The sequence below is a fragment of the Daphnia pulicaria genome, chromosome 6 (assembly GCF_021234035.1).
Source record: "Daphnia pulicaria isolate SC F1-1A chromosome 6, SC_F0-13Bv2, whole genome shotgun sequence".
Classification (NCBI taxonomy): Eukaryota; Metazoa; Arthropoda; class Branchiopoda; order Diplostraca; family Daphniidae; genus Daphnia; species Daphnia pulicaria.
Window position 1 is genome coordinate 1,036,110 of NC_060918.1, and position 14,160 is coordinate 1,050,269.

The 14,160-nt window shown below is 41.8% G+C and overlaps 7 protein-coding genes across 8 annotated transcripts in view; 3 read left to right on the forward strand and 4 right to left on the reverse strand.

Moving 5' to 3' along the window:
• LOC124343657 (F-box-like/WD repeat-containing protein TBL1XR1) overlaps nt 1-14,160 on the reverse strand; it is a 393,640-nt gene that overhangs the window by 181,260 nt on the left and 198,220 nt on the right. The gene's annotated exons all lie outside the window — the stretch shown is intronic.
• On the forward strand, nt 46-1,553 carry LOC124343712 (inositol monophosphatase 3-like). The gene is made up of 5 exons (XM_046797164.1): nt 46-556; nt 617-776; nt 834-985; nt 1,044-1,158; nt 1,221-1,553. The coding sequence occupies exons 1-5, from the start codon at nt 209-211 to the stop codon at nt 1,460-1,462; spliced, it is 1,017 nt and encodes a 338-aa protein (XP_046653120.1). The 5' UTR covers nt 46-208; the 3' UTR covers nt 1,463-1,553.
• On the reverse strand, nt 2,757-4,038 carry LOC124343723 (proteasome subunit beta type-5-like). The gene is made up of 6 exons (XM_046797177.1): nt 3,880-4,038; nt 3,650-3,800; nt 3,523-3,585; nt 3,265-3,443; nt 2,972-3,176; nt 2,757-2,905 (listed from the first exon to the last, which is right to left on the reverse strand). Exons 1-6 carry the CDS (start codon nt 4,015-4,017, stop codon nt 2,808-2,810), a joined length of 834 nt encoding a protein of 277 aa, XP_046653133.1. The 5' UTR covers nt 4,018-4,038; the 3' UTR covers nt 2,757-2,807.
• Nucleotides 4,173-7,652, forward strand: LOC124343614 (ATP-dependent RNA helicase Ddx1-like). Its single transcript, XM_046797007.1, has 16 exons — nt 4,173-4,362; nt 4,429-4,572; nt 4,632-4,733; nt 4,796-4,998; nt 5,067-5,309; nt 5,375-5,551; nt 5,622-5,759; nt 5,823-6,062; nt 6,120-6,306; nt 6,367-6,507; nt 6,581-6,733; nt 6,799-6,844; nt 6,911-7,082; nt 7,149-7,197; nt 7,257-7,328; nt 7,400-7,652. Exons 1-16 carry the CDS (start codon nt 4,347-4,349, stop codon nt 7,528-7,530), a joined length of 2,214 nt encoding a protein of 737 aa, XP_046652963.1. The 5' UTR covers nt 4,173-4,346; the 3' UTR covers nt 7,531-7,652.
• LOC124343747 (exosome complex component MTR3-like) lies at nt 7,643-8,773 on the reverse strand. The gene is made up of 4 exons (XM_046797210.1): nt 8,563-8,773; nt 8,248-8,501; nt 8,035-8,181; nt 7,643-7,961 (listed from the first exon to the last, which is right to left on the reverse strand). Exons 1-4 carry the CDS (start codon nt 8,738-8,740, stop codon nt 7,677-7,679), a joined length of 864 nt encoding a protein of 287 aa, XP_046653166.1. The 5' UTR covers nt 8,741-8,773; the 3' UTR covers nt 7,643-7,676.
• On the forward strand, nt 9,023-11,223 carry LOC124343658 (beta-1,4-mannosyl-glycoprotein 4-beta-N-acetylglucosaminyltransferase-like). Its single transcript, XM_046797072.1, has 6 exons — nt 9,023-9,282; nt 9,345-9,437; nt 9,617-10,057; nt 10,130-10,603; nt 10,671-10,785; nt 10,849-11,223. The coding sequence occupies exons 2-6, from the start codon at nt 9,345-9,347 to the stop codon at nt 11,205-11,207; spliced, it is 1,482 nt and encodes a 493-aa protein (XP_046653028.1). The 5' UTR covers nt 9,023-9,282; the 3' UTR covers nt 11,208-11,223.
• On the reverse strand, nt 11,153-13,961 carry LOC124343613 (basic proline-rich protein-like). Its single transcript, XM_046797006.1, has 6 exons — nt 13,795-13,961; nt 13,604-13,680; nt 13,458-13,539; nt 12,046-13,390; nt 11,816-11,980; nt 11,153-11,747 (listed from the first exon to the last, which is right to left on the reverse strand). The coding sequence occupies exons 1-6, from the start codon at nt 13,852-13,854 to the stop codon at nt 11,257-11,259; spliced, it is 2,220 nt and encodes a 739-aa protein (XP_046652962.1). The 5' UTR covers nt 13,855-13,961; the 3' UTR covers nt 11,153-11,256.

The following is a 14,160-nucleotide window of genomic DNA, read 5'->3' on the forward strand; positions in this document are numbered from 1 at the left end:
AAATTCAAGGTTTAAAAAAACCATTAATCATGAACTGGCAACTGTTTCCCTTTACGACTTTACGGAACATTTTTTATGCGGACTGTTGACGTCCGCAAAACACCTGACGCTGTTTTGAAATTTGGTCATTTCTGAAACTCGTCACTCACACTGGAGTTGAATGACTTCCTAAGTAAACTGTTTAGTGATTAGATATTCCTCTTCTTAAATGAATTTCGGAGGTACTATTCGACCCAATAATAAAGCTGTCGCCATCTTCTTGGTAAGTGTGGCGACGCTTTATTTGATTTATACTTGGAGAAATAGTGCAGCATTGGCAAAAGAATCGGCTTTTGGGAGTGAAAAAGTTAGCATTGGGGAGATATTATGTGCTGCAATTGCAGCAGCTGAGGCAGGTGGCAGAGAGGTGAAAGCTGTTCGAGAGAAAGGAACCGAGCTCAATGAGAAGAGTAAAGGCAAAACAAAAGAAGGTGTCAAAGATGTCTTGACTGATGGAGATATGAGATCACATCAAGTCATGTACAGTACACTAACCTCATATTTCCCTCACATCAAAGTAAGCATTTATTATTCTCTATGAAAGTGGAAATTTATATTATGTTTACTTTCTATAAAGGTAATTTCTGAAGAACATGATGAGAATAACATCTCCATGGAACCAGCCAACTTCAACAAGAAATGCCCTGCTCTCGAGCAAATATCAAAATTAGAATGGGCACCAAATGATTCCATTACAATTTGGATTGATCCACTGGATGCAACCAAAGAATACACAGGTAATATATAGACATCAATGCATTTTTTTGAAAGGGTAATATTCAAAACACTTGTAGAAAACTTGCTGGAGTATGTGACCACCATGGTATGTATTGCAGTAAAAGGTGAACCAGTTGTTGGAGTTATCCACAAGCCTTTTGAAAAGAAGACTTACTGGGCTTGGGTTGGTCAGGGAATGGCCGAAGAATTGCTCGAAATCAATAAAGCGGTAATTATCACTTCAGTTTAAATTTAAATTGGCTTTGATTTAATTTGTTAACATCCAGCCCGAGGCCGACAACGAATCCTTTATAATTTCGCTGTCACACACCGGAGACGCTGTTGAAAACCGTATCAAATCAAAGTTTCCTAATGCCAAAGTGGAGAAAGCTGGGGGTGCAGGTATTTAATCAATTATAAACAGCTTGTCGATCAAGCGAATGTATACAAACATTTTTCTCCAGGTTACAAGTCGTTGCAGATTGCCAGTCGACACAATGCAGCGTATGTACACATGACTCACATTAAAAAGTGGGATGTATGTGCGGGACACGCAATTCTAAAAGCCTTGGGAGGTCGTGTCACCACCATGAAAAATGAACCCATCAAATATGGTAGTGGTGCAAATGATCAAGTCCTTATTAAGGATGGTCTGCTTGCCAGTTTACACAATGGTGATTTTTATTCAAAATTATTTAAAGAATAAATAATCAGTATAGGTTGCAAATATTCTGTGACTTTGTTTCTTTATTTGACCAATCAAACATTGATACTCAATACAATGAGCTTCTGCTGAATGGGGTAGTAATTGAGAGTTGATTATTGCTGATATGTGAAACATGAGTAAACCATCTTGATAAATAAGGATATTTCTCCTTTGTTTGTATGCTTTGGGGACCCTGTAAACATGAGCATTCATTTAAAATATTATATCTGTTTAAGGATTTAAAAATAAAAGACTTACATAGAATTCTGATAGTCCCAATAAGACCTCAACATCTGCCTTTGAGAATTTGTTTCCAGCCAAGTAGCTTACATTCTTCAGGTGACCATTAAGCTCCTATTTGTAAAGGCACGTCGTGAAAAGTTCAAACAATCATTACATTTAATTCTATTACCTGGAACACGGAAACAGGTAGGCCTGATGATTGGTGCGAGTTCACATGGTATCGATCCAGCACAACTTTTCTGTACTCAAGCCATTGACGAATTAGCGCTTCTTCTTCCAGGGTGTATTCTTCACTAGATTCTGATTTCTTCACGTTCGGTTTCATGTTAAAAGTTATTTGGTGCTGTTAGACTTGTTTGACGAAGTTGCTGGCTTGCTGGAGTTGCTGCACGTTTTCGGCAGACGACAACTAAAAATCTAGGCAATAACAACTTAACAACGTCAGACAGTAGCTCCTCTAGCGCCTTAATCCTGAAGCTGAATTCAATTATGTTTTGCTGTTTGCTCGTCTTCTAGTGTTATTAGTCGGCAAAAACGTCCTAAGTCGGTGTTTGCTTTTTTTCCGAACTCTATGACAGCGCATTAGGACTCATTAAAGGAGCACTGAACCATACCTAATTAAAAGGGCCCCACTTTTTCTGGTATATTACTCCATACTCCTAGTTTGTCCGACTAAAACCAAATCAAATATTTCCGAATAGCGCAAACCCAAACACCCTGATGCGTAAAATGAACCGAGAGAATGAATTAGATAACGACGGACACGCTGTGACGCCGATCGTGGAAGTGTGGAACTAAATTCTTGAAGCAGAAAATAAACTGCAAAATTTTAAAGCGTTCACTACATAATCTCATCAGCTACACGGCCCAGACAATGGATTTTTTTTTTACAGAAAAGACTTTAGTACCTGCTGGACATAAAAATTATTTGTGAGATATGTTAGTATATGCTTCCTAAAGTATAAAATAAATTGTGAGTAAGAAGTCAAAGACTATATCCTTAGCATTATTTAACATATGCCTGTGTAAACCATTCCTAATTGTGGCTTGGGGATTCGAAAGTGAATTTTATTGTGTCGTCCAGATTGCATGACGTTACAAGTTATTTTGAAGTTCTCTCAGCTTCTTCGTACTGATAATGAAGCTCCGTACAATCTTGTTCGGATATCTTGACCCATCCGGTGCTCTTAATGTGATAGACTGGAAAAAAAAAATATGAATGGCTCTCAATAATAGTCTATTTAAATTGTACATGAAAAAAATTACCTCGAATGATGCCACCACTGCTTGCATCACGATAAGTTGCGTGATAGATGGCCCTACGACCCAATTCATAAGCTTCTTCATCAGTTAGGTCAGGTTTGTAGCCAGAGTCAAGCACACCATATGCATATAGAGATCCAGATCCAACAGAAAAGACCTGCCCTGGGGTCCTTGTTCCATCATTATCAACGTAATACAAACCAGGGCCCTTAGTATAAATAATAAATAAAAGAACAGGATCACTGGATCAGTAAGAAAACGTAATACGGTAACCAAATAGAATTTTGTAAATGCACCTTTTTATCCCATCCTGCAATCATAACTCCCATGCTAAGTCCCATGCCTTTGTAGTTGTACACCATGTTAACGAGCAGTTTCGATGCAGCGGCAACAGAAATGCGTTCTTTGTTACGAAGTTCATAAAGTCTGCACTGTTTTGAAAGAACACGTTCCCAATAAGTACAATCAGCAGCACCTAATTTAGAATAAGATGAATATTACACTACCTCTTATAACATATCTACTCAATCATTATTATATGAAATTATTCATACCACCAGCCATTGTTCCAAGCAAAAAGTCATTGATTTCAATGATTTTTTTCACTGATCCAGATCCTAGGTAAAAAAAAAGAATTATGATATTATTTTTATATTTACAACTAATATTGATCTCATTTACCGATGTACTGCCCCCCAGTTGCTCGAGAATCTACAGCAAGAACAATTCCTCCTTGATATTTGAACCCTAGTGTTGTGGTACCATGGTCATAGTTTATCTTCATTTCTCTGCCATGCTCATCAACAGGGTTCTTACTGTAGGTGTTACTAGGCTAAAAGAAACAACAATCATATATGATAGTGAAATGAAACACTCCAAATTGTTGAGAAAATTCAATGAAAAAAACTTACACAACTCAATGGTGGCAAAGCTAGTTGACAAGGATTCCCAATAGTTTTAAACGACGACAATACATCTTCTAACTCGTCGTGTTCAGTGGTTTTGAAGTTTGAACGAGAATTAATTCCGCAAATTTCAAAGAGAGCCATGACGATGCATAAAGAAATTTCAAAGTTTGTGATGTACTGTTGTCGACTGCTATGTTTTACAGTGTTGTCAATCTCACCTTTTTGGTTTTCGATCTGATTCTGTCGTCTGTCGTCTGCTAATCGTCGTCGACGGTTTCGCATTTCACATTTTCACCGGCATAGGTGTGTGCTGTATCAAAACATTATATTGAAGACCCGTAAGACTCGTTTAACAGATCAGAACGGATCAGACTTCCGTGTCATCAGTGAATTCGAATAGCTTGCATTATTTTGCGACAAAACCGAAAAGAAATTTCACGGTTGATTTGTAACTTGCTTACAGCTACAGGATGGCGGCCTTTGAAGGTAATAATACGTAAATTAAACCACGTGACAATACCTAAGATATCACTTATTCACGTTCTTCCATAGAAATGGGAGTTTTGCCACAAATCGCGAAGCGTTTAGAAGAGCTAGATTGGATGCTGCCCACAGATGTCCAAGCTGAAGCTGTGCCGATGATTCTAGGTGGAGGAGATGTTTTAATGGCCGCTGAAACTGGAAGTGGGAAAACAGGTAATTAAATATTATGCCATTGAAATATGCTTGACTCATTCTTTATCTTCACAAATTAGGGGCTTTTTGTCTACCAATCATCCAGATTGTATGGGAAACAATTAAAGATATTCAAAGTGGAAAAGCTCCTACAGCATCTGGCAATAATAGTGCTGCTACAGGTGATTTTCTATAACAACCCTCAAGGAATTCTTGTAATGTAAAAGGAATTACAAATTTGCAGAACCACAAGATAAGTGGATTTTAAGCACATACGATCGAACGCCCGCTATGGCTGTGAATCCTGAAGGAACATTGTGTCAATCAAGAGATGCAGCCTGGAGTGGTATAAGAGCTACTCAAGGGGTTGTTAACAAAGGGAAATATTTCTACGAAGCAACAGTTTCAGACGAAGGTCTCTGCAGAGTAGGATGGTCATTGAACGAGGTAAAGCAAGCAGAATTTTACGTCGTCGATTATTTTTCTTTCAGAATCGGACTTTTTGCGTTTTGTAGGCTAATTTGGATCTTGGCACTGATCGTTATGGCTATGGTTTTGGTGGCACTGGTAAAAAATCCAATAACCGGCAATTTGATGATTACGGAACCGCCTATGGATTGAATGATGTTATCGGCTGTGCACTTGATCTCGACAATAGAGTCATCTCGTTCTTTAAAAACGGCGTCGACCTAGGAAAAGCTTTCGACATTAATCCCGAGTTCAAGAACAAAGCTCTCTTTCCTGCCGTAGCTCTGAAGGTATGATTTTATTTTCGTTTAACAATTTATGGCAACTTCTACAACGAATTACCTGTCTTTTATAGAATGCGGAATTAGAATTCAACTTTGGCCAAAAACCTTTCAAATTTGCTCCCCCTAAGAATTTTGTAGCAGTTTGTCAAGCAGCTAAGGATTGTAGAACTGTGAACTCGAATTCCGGAGTTGCAATGCCTGCGCAGGTGAAATTAAAAGCTAATGCTCCGCAGGCCATCATCATGGAGGTATTAAGTTGATTATGTAGTTGCGGTTTCTTGAATATTACTATCCATTTACTGTATGTTTTTGCTGTAGCCGTCTCGCGAGTTAGCAGAACAGACTTACAACGAAATTAACAACTTCAAAAAATATTTGGATGCTCCTGTTATTCGGACGATGCTCGTGGTTGGCGGTATCCCCATCAAAGAGCAACTGAGCGATCTTCAGAAAGGAGTAACATTTGTTAAATTGTTCTGAAAATTTTTAATGGTTTTTATTAATTTGGTTACTGTACAGGTGGATATCATTGTTGGCACACCGGGCCGATTAGATGAGCTGATCAAAAGTGAAAACATACTTTTAACCCATTGCCGCTTCTTTGTTTTAGACGAAGCGGATGGGTTGTTGCAACAAGGTCAAGGAGAGATAATCAATCGCTTGCATTCCCGAGCCCCGAAGATCACTACGGACGGAAAACGTCTTCAAATGATCGTTTGTTCTGCCACACTTCATTCGTTCGAAGTGAAGAAGATGGCGGTATTAACTTAAGAAAATGTGGCAACAAACAAATATTTTAATTGTTTTCTTGTTTAGGATCGTCTTATGCATTTTCCGACGTGGATCGACTTAAAGGGCGAGGATTCTGTTCCAGAAACAGTACACCATGTTGTGATCACAGTTGACCCTCGCACTGATATGTCATGGCATAATTTGCCTAAGCGCATACCGACGGATGGGGTGCATGCCAAAGACCGCCTAACTCCCACTTCTGCTACACCTGGTAATAAACTTGTATCGTCGATTATTTATAAAACAAAACTAATTCAAAATTGTTTTCTAGAAATGCTTTCGGAAGCCGTAAAGCTATTGAAGGGAGAATATTGCGTCCGGGCCATAATCGAACATAAAATGGACCAGGCCATTATCTTCTGCCGAACGAAAGTCGATTGTGATAATCTTGAAACGTACTTGAATTCTATCGGTATGATCAAATTTTCCACGTTTGTCGCTTCTTGCATAATTCCCGTCTGATATTTTTGTGACTAATTTACTAGACAAGCAAAAATTCTCGTGCGTATGCCTCCATGCAGACCGGAAGCCGCAAGAACGTACCGACAATCTGGAAGCTTTTAAACAAAAAAAAGCCAAGTTTCTCATCTGTACCGACGTCGCTGCTAGAGGATTGGATATCCGCGGTTTACCTTTCAGTAACTTTTTTTTTTTTAAATTTACCTTTACAAGCTTTTGCAACCAACGTTTTCCTTTAAATTAGTGATGAACTTCACACTGCCAGATGATAAATCTAACTACGTTCACCGGTAAAAGGATACATTTTTGTTTAATATTTATTGGGCACTCACATTTGTTTTGTTTTTCTTGGGTAGAATCGGTCGAGTTGGTAGAGCTGAACGAATGGGATTGGCTCTTTCTTTCGTTTCCAATGTCCCGGAAAAAGTTTGGTTTCACGGCCAATGGTGTCCTTCGCACGGAAAAGGTTGTGCGAATACAAAATTGACCAATCAGGGAGGCTGTTGCATCTGGTATGATGAACAACAGGTAATCGCTAAAATTGAATTTTAAACTGTTGATGACCAATCAAAATAATTTGCTATTATTTTTCAGTGTTTGGCTGAAGTAGAGGAACATTTGGGCATTACAATCTCGCAAGCTGGTACTTACTTATTTACGAGCATGAACGAATAAAACTGTACTAACTAAATTTTACCTTAGGTACTGATATGAAAGTTCCAGTGGATGAATTCGATGGAAAAGTGGTGTATGGGCAAAAGAAGAAAGCTACAAGTAAGAGAACGTTTTCATCTGCCGTTTGTTAAAATACTACAAACAGTTCTTATTCAATTTTATTTCAACAGCTTCGGCTTATCAGAGTCACGTAGCTCAAATGGCGGGAGCTGTTCAAGAACTGGCTGTCCAAGAAATGAAGGCTCAGTTACTTTTCCATTCATTCGCTAATAATGCTAAGAAAATTTTCGGATCTGTTTAATATCGAAGGATCGATATTCGTTTCGCTGATGGGCTTTCTTGTTGCTTGAACATTTTCTGATTGCAAACTCAAGCGTGTCTGTTCTTCTCAAGTCATGGAAATAATATAACTCTTGAAATTAATCAATAGTATATTAAGTTGAGAAATCATTCATCAACTTTTTCCCCTTCATTAGATAATATCTTCTCTACAGTTTCTTTTAAGCAAAGTTGAACAACAGGTTGAACTTTTAAGCAATACTCAGTGGCAAGTTTGAGCATCTGTTCAAGATCCTCTGTCTTTGATACACCTTCATGTACATAGGCAGCTACCTGATGAGTTGATGGCATAAAACCAACAGTGAGGTTTGAGTTGTTTTCATCATGATTAAGCTCTGGTTGCCATTCTTCATCTTTGGTCGGATCAAGCAAGAAGAGCTTGGGTATTTGTCTCTGGAAAAAGGATTTTGTTTAAACGTAAAGAGGTTCTGAAATGGTTAAGTGAAGAAGAAAAAACAAGCCTTACCACTGATGTTCCAATCACCAAATCATACATGGGAATGCTGGCACTTGCTAGAGCTAGACTTGCACAAGTTAGAGCAGCTGCTAGAGGTGAGCCATCATTTTCAATGACCATAACATTAACTTCAACTTGGGCTTTGGGGAATTTATGCTGAAAAGAAAAAAAAAACTTTCTTTAATAAGGAAATATTGGGAAATATGTTGAGAAGGAAATTACAAGACAAACTGCTGCTTCCAAAGCTTCTCTGAGTAATCCACTCAACACAAGCTCTTCATTGTCTTGTTGATGTCCACGTCTCTTTTGGCACGAAAATGGGGCAAATTTGAATTCACAGAAGAGCTGGCCATTAAGACTGAAGTCGGATTTCTTCTGTACTTCACGCGGACCATACACACCACAAACCAATTTTGTGTTACCTTGCTCTATGTATGCAGATCCTTTAGCCTGACTGATAATTCCTGTCTTCAAAACTTGACAAAAGAATAAAAATGAACATTAAGAAGGGAAAAATTTCTACAATCAGAATATTACATAGTTGTCTTGCATCAGTGGGCATCCGTTTGTCTTTACGAACTTTGTTGGTACCAATCAAAATTTTCTGTAAATCTGCTGACAAGGCGAACTCCACTTCGTTGGCATTTTTCTTTTCCAATAGTGTGTAACAGAAAGAGGTTTCAGGTCCTTGCAGTCTTCTTGAATCAACCGGCATTGTGTCTCACTTGATGAATCGATGTCAAAGTAAACTAAATTTCAAACACGTTGATCAGTAAATTCGTCTGCTCTTCCAATTTGTCGATGTTGCCAATATTCTGTAATCATATTTTTTTTTTTTTTCAAATTTGTTTTCCTCGGCCGGCCAATGGCCCGGTCCCGGTCCCCGGGGCCGCCTCCGCTTCAGTTGAAGGAACCTCCCTCTACTTCGCTCTTTTATGGGGAATTTCTAATGCCGCTGGTCTTTTTAAATTGTTCTTCAGTCGTCTTTGAACTTCTTTGACGTTTGGAACCTTCCAAAGTTAGTTATCTTGCGCGGTTAGTAGATGAATAATTTCAAATGGTGTCGGCAAATTCGGGACTAAAGTCGAAATCCACCGTAAAATCTACACATAGTTGACGTTGTAAGTGCCGTGCTCTTCCTGTCAGTCAATTTGTTCTTATTCCCCGAAATAAGTGTGATGAAGAAAAGATTTCAAGGCCGCTAGAGGTGTAAAGTCCTCGAGGGTTCAAAGTAAACAAAACACGTAGTCCACGAAGGTATTGAAATAATGTAAAAAAATGGCAACTGGCAAGATCTTATGTTTTTTTTTACTATGCAGATGATCTCTCGAACCTTGAAAAGTTTTTGGTTTCACCTAAAGCAACACAAACGCGGATCTCGTCGTTGGATTGTCTCAATCGCCATACTTCAGGTTCACCGCCCTTACGATTATTTACTACCGTCGAGTCTTTTACCTGAGTCTTCCTTGTAATTTGTGATGCTTGAGAAAACTGGAAAATGGTTCCTTCAACAACTCCAAAACAGCGACAAAAGCTCGACGTTCCGTGTGGATGATTTTATGTCCTTTTTTCTTTGTTGTGCTGATTGTAGGTCGTCACGGTCCTCGTCTTCTTTCATTCATCGCCCAGTAATGTTTGGAGAAACCCTTTCGCTGTGCAAATTCAACAAGTTCAAAATGAATTGCAGACTTCCGTCAATTCTCTGCCGATGATTAGCTTCGATGAAAATCGAGTCGTCACACTGGAAGATGACGAGTTTTCGCACTTCCAGCCCGTCGGACTTGCGCCTCTCTGCTACTTGGAGGGAACATCTGTTTCTAAAACGTTGTCCAGCAATAGCTCCAAATGTCTGTGCCGGGCCAATTATTTTGGTCACGAATGTGGCATCCCGGCTGCCGTTTGGCACCGGACCATATCCAAAAAGTATCATAGATGGCCACTGAAGCCACGAAAAGTGCCAAGGAGGATAATTCATGGTCTCAATATAAATCATGAAATTGAATTTTTCCGTGTTCGACTTGAAGAATTGAAGGTAGTAAAAACAAAAGCAATTAAAAAGTTAAATTCGATTATTTAAAAAAATGAATTCAACCTTAATGAACAGGATGCTGTCGACGTATACATTGTCTGTGAATCAAATTACACAGCCCACGGAGACGCCAAACCACTTCACTTGATGGATAAATTACGGTCGGGTTTCATGGGGGCATATCACTCAAAAATCGTTCACGTTCCATTGTACAAGTTCCCGCCGGAGGGTCGAGAAAACGGTTGGTTCATCGACATGTACTTGCGGACCTACATGGGCATTCACGGATTGAAGCGAGTCCACGGAGTCCGATCGGATGACTTGTTCGTTCTGCTGGATGCAGATGAAATTCCGACACGGGAGGTTCTCATGTTCCTCAAACTCTACGACGGATATCCAGAACCAGTTCGCCTTGCAATGCGTTGGTCTGTTTTCGGATTTTTCTGGAAACGGAAGAGGGGCAAACAAACTGGATCCATATTCAACTGGATATTGGATGTTGTAAAAGAAGACGACAATAACGCCGAAGATCTACTCGAAGTCACTGCGGTAAATCATCATGACTGTTAGACATTTTTCAAATCTAGTACTGAAACATCCGCTTTATGTGATGCAGGTGAGCACAATGAATCTGGTGTGGAAAGTCTGTCAAAACAACACATTTCTCATTCGCAAAGACATGACCAACAATGCCGATTTCCAGGAGAGGCTAAGTCAGTACCGCACAGAAGGTATTAAATGGCAATTAATTGGATTTAAAAAGAGAACGATTTGACAGCTAGTTACCTGAACAGGTAACCGCGTTTCACCGTGGACATCGGGGACGAAACAAGCCTACGCTGGTCACCATTGCTCATGGTGCTACAGTCCGGAAGGCATTCGGACGAAACTGCTATCGGCACACGCGGACGATAAACCACGATGGGGTGACTTTGCTGAAAAACTCGACCTCCGATACATTTCTCGACTGATTCGGGAAGGTGAATGGTTCGATTCCTCTCGTCCATTTGTGATGGCTGACTTGGAAAAGGAAGAGCAGTACGCACCGAAATTTATGCTACAACACCCCCAGCAATTCAGTCAACTTCTCTATCCTCCTGACATGACAAACGAATTGTATTCTTCAAACTCCCATAATCTTGATTCCCAATAATTAATTCTTAAAAAGATGCGGTTTAAAAAGTCGACCAAGACAAAGTGTTTTAAGGTGGTGGCTGGTACGCTGGGTAGCGTGGTTGCTCATATCCTGGATACTGTTGCTGAGGCGGACCGGGTGGACGATATTGTCCATACGAGTTAGGCGGTGGCGGTCCTGGAGCAGGATAACCAGCTGGAGGGTAACCATGGGGCGCACCGGGCTGCGCATTTGGGACTGGAGGATAACCAGAAGGAGCTGGAGGACCATACGGCTGAGGCCCTTGAGGAGCTCCATAAGCCGGTTGCATAGGAGGATACGGTTGAGGTCCTCCAGGTGCTCCATACGGAGCGCCAGGTTGGTTGGGTGGAGGAGGGTAATGACCCTGTCCAGGTGCCGAGTAAGGGCCAGTTGGAGGCGGCCCGGGCTGTGGATGACCTGCTGGCGGTGCCCCATAGACTGGTTGCTGCGGTGGCAGAGGAGCTCCAGGTGGAATGCTGTTGGCATAGGGATATGGAGCTCCTGGCTGGGAATGCGGATAGCCGCCTGGTGGTGCTCCTGTTTTGAAGAAAGAAATCAATATTATTTGAATACCATCATTTCATACCACACAAAATCAAATTTACCAGCATAGTTGTAAGAAGGCTGGGGCTGCTGTGGAGGCTGCGATTGATTATGAGGTGGACCTTGGCTGTGAGGGGGTCCCGGTGCTTGATTATGAGACGGCTGTCCTGGATTGTGCGGAGGTCCTGGAGCAGGACTTGTACCTCCAGTTGCCGGTTGGCTGTACACTTTATTCGAGAAAATAAATGTCAAGATACTTGTGAATATAATATTACAGGTTTTAGCTACTTACTCGGTTGTGCTTGGGTCGGTGTGGCCGGACCCGGAGAACTTCTCTGTTGAGGATGTTGCTGCGGGCTCGGATGCTGCGGCGGATGCTGAGATGGATGTTGCTGAGGAGGATGCTGGGCAGGGTGTTGTTGCGGAGGATGTTGAGATGGATGTTGTTGAGAAGGATGAGATGGATGTTGGGGATGCTGCTGAGGAGGATGTTGGGCATGCGGTTGTGACGAATGCTGTTGCGGCGGATGTTGCTGGGGATGTTGTTGAGGGGGATGGGCTTGAGAAGGATGAGGTTGGGATGGATGAGGTTGAGAAGGATGAGGCTGGGATGGATGAGGTTGAGAAGGATGGGGCTGGGATGGATGGGGTTGAGAAGAATGGGGCTGGGATGGATGGGGTTGGGATGGATGGGGTTGAGAAGGATGGGGTTGGGAAGGATGGGGTTGTGAAGGATGGGGTTGTGAAGGATGGGGTTGTGAAGGATGGGGTTGTGAAGGATGGGGTTGTGAAGAATGGGGCTGGGAAGGATGTTGTTGGGGAGGATGGGGCTGGGAAGGATGTTGTTGGGGAGGATGCGACTGAGAAGGATGGGGTTGAGGAGTATGTGACTGAGGAGCGTGTGGTTGTGGTGTGTGAGGTTGAGGGGGATGCGCCTGGGATGGATGTTGCTGAGGAGGATGTGATTGAGAAGGCTGAGTAGCACCGGTTGGCGGCGAGTAACTTCCCTGGGCAACAGAAGACGATGGTGGAGTAGGTCCGTTAAAGGCTGACGATGCTTGTGGAGCGGCCGGAGAACCAGGCATCTGATTAACTGGGGCATTTTGACCTTGCGGTTGTTGAGGCCCGTATGGAGCCGGTTGAGGATATCCGTACGGTTGTTGCTGTTGAGGTGGATAGTAACCCTGTTGTTGTTGTGGTGGTGCTGGTTGACCACCATACGGTTGATTCTGATAACCTGGCTGGGGAGCCGGATTGTAAGGCTGGTTTGGATACTGAGCAGGAGGCTGCCCACCATACTGGGGATACTGAGGCCCATAGCCTGGCTGAGGGGCAGGAGGACGATACTGCTGCTGTTGTGGCTGTTGGCCATAAGCATGTGGTGACTGTGGACCGTTGTAAGGATATCCAGGCTGTTGAGGACCTTGAGGACCTCCCGGTTGCTGTCCAGCTGGCATCATTGGTGGTCTATAGGGTCCCGGTTGATTGGCAGGCGGCTGCCCACCGTATGAAGATACTGGTGGACCCTGTGGCCCACCTTGTTGAGGATTGGGTGGAGCTGGTGATGCAGAATCTTGATTGTTTGGACCAGATGGTTGAGGTGGATTACCGGGAGCATTTGGCATGCCTTGAGGTGGCTACATGGTAAAGACATTTTATAAAAACATAAATTGGATATTCTTCACAAATAGTTTTAAAACTCACAGGAAGAAGTGTCTGAATGTTCTGAGCTGGATCAGCCACAGACGCCAAGTACACCAAGTTGCGATGAAGGATTTGCTCAACCCTGTGAGAAAAATGTGCAAATCATTTCACAACCAAGTCCCGCAAAAAACACAAAGGATACTTACTGCAGGCACTCGTGTGTCTTTCCTCTAGCCTGGTAATCCTGAATCGTCGCTATGTGTTGACTGTTTTCATCCAGGAGCTGTAAAGGGGAAAATGCCGGTATAATAAAGAGACAACAAGAGATGAACAGAAATAACGGCTATTGGTGCGCGTGACGTTTATGACGTCGCAGTTGAATGGAAGTAATCCTTACCTTTTGGATCTGAGCAGGAGAAGGGGGTGGTCTCCCTCTTTGAGCAAACGTAAGCGACATAATTGTTTTATCCTCAACGAGTTGCCTTTAAACTCTCTAGGCAAGCGGAACTGTACGAATTATTCAAATTGACCAGGATCTGTCACACGCACAGCCAACATAAAAGAAAATTTGACGCTTCTATAATATTATAACCGACGTTGCCAATTCTTCCCATTTTCGGGCTTCTTTTCTTTGTCGCTAGAGAGCGGTAAAAACAATAACGCTTTCTTTTGATTTTTAATGCAGCGCGGTGTTTTGTATCTATCTGAAATGATAGAAATCGAATCAAACAGTTTATTCGTCAATTAATTAGAATTTTTAAAT

What these genes read in the sequence shown, in the direction of transcription:
- LOC124343712 (XM_046797164.1), top strand. Translation starts at nt 209, where the DNA reads ATGAATTTCGGAGGTACTATTCGACCCAATAATAAAGCTGTCGCCATC. An exon ending in TGCTCGAAATCAATAAAGCG is followed by an intron (nt 986 to 1,043) that starts GTAATTATCACT and finishes GTTAACATCCAG; the next exon opens with CCCGAGGCCGACAACGAATC. An exon ending in GGAGAAAGCTGGGGGTGCAG is followed by an intron (nt 1,159 to 1,220) that starts GTATTTAATCAA and finishes ATTTTTCTCCAG; the next exon opens with GTTACAAGTCGTTGCAGATT.
- LOC124343723 (XM_046797177.1), bottom strand. Translation starts at nt 4,017, where the DNA reads ATGGCTCTCTTTGAAATTTGCGGAATTAATTCTCGTTCAAACTTCAAA. An exon ending in CTTTGCCACCATTGAGTTGT is followed by an intron (nt 3,801 to 3,879) that starts GTAAGTTTTTTT and finishes TGTTTCTTTTAG; the next exon opens with CCTAGTAACACCTACAGTAA. An exon ending in CAGTGGTGGCATCATTCGAG is followed by an intron (nt 2,906 to 2,971) that starts GTAATTTTTTTC and finishes TTTTTTTTCCAG; the next exon opens with TCTATCACATTAAGAGCACC.
- LOC124343747 (XM_046797210.1), bottom strand. Translation starts at nt 8,740, where the DNA reads ATGCCGGTTGATTCAAGAAGACTGCAAGGACCTGAAACCTCTTTCTGT. An exon ending in TGGAAGCAGCAGTTTGTCTT is followed by an intron (nt 8,182 to 8,247) that starts GTAATTTCCTTC and finishes TTTTCTTTTCAG; the next exon opens with CATAAATTCCCCAAAGCCCA. An exon ending in TGGTGATTGGAACATCAGTG is followed by an intron (nt 7,962 to 8,034) that starts GTAAGGCTTGTT and finishes TCCTTTTTCCAG; the next exon opens with AGACAAATACCCAAGCTCTT.
- LOC124343658 (XM_046797072.1), top strand. Translation starts at nt 9,345, where the DNA reads ATGATCTCTCGAACCTTGAAAAGTTTTTGGTTTCACCTAAAGCAACAC. An exon ending in TCTCAATCGCCATACTTCAG is followed by an intron (nt 9,438 to 9,616) that starts GTTCACCGCCCT and finishes TGCTGATTGTAG; the next exon opens with GTCGTCACGGTCCTCGTCTT. An exon ending in AAGTCAGTACCGCACAGAAG is followed by an intron (nt 10,786 to 10,848) that starts GTATTAAATGGC and finishes TTACCTGAACAG; the next exon opens with GTAACCGCGTTTCACCGTGG.
- LOC124343614 (XM_046797007.1), top strand. An exon ending in AAATCTAACTACGTTCACCG is followed by an intron (nt 6,845 to 6,910) that starts GTAAAAGGATAC and finishes TTTCTTGGGTAG; the next exon opens with AATCGGTCGAGTTGGTAGAG. An exon ending in TCTGGTATGATGAACAACAG is followed by an intron (nt 7,083 to 7,148) that starts GTAATCGCTAAA and finishes ATTATTTTTCAG; the next exon opens with TGTTTGGCTGAAGTAGAGGA.
- LOC124343613 (XM_046797006.1), bottom strand. Translation starts at nt 13,854, where the DNA reads ATGTCGCTTACGTTTGCTCAAAGAGGGAGACCACCCCCTTCTCCTGCT. An exon ending in ACCGACCCAAGCACAACCGA is followed by an intron (nt 11,981 to 12,045) that starts GTAAGTAGCTAA and finishes TCTCGAATAAAG; the next exon opens with TGTACAGCCAACCGGCAACT. An exon ending in GCCTTCTTACAACTATGCTG is followed by an intron (nt 11,748 to 11,815) that starts GTAAATTTGATT and finishes TCTTCAAAACAG; the next exon opens with GAGCACCACCAGGCGGCTAT.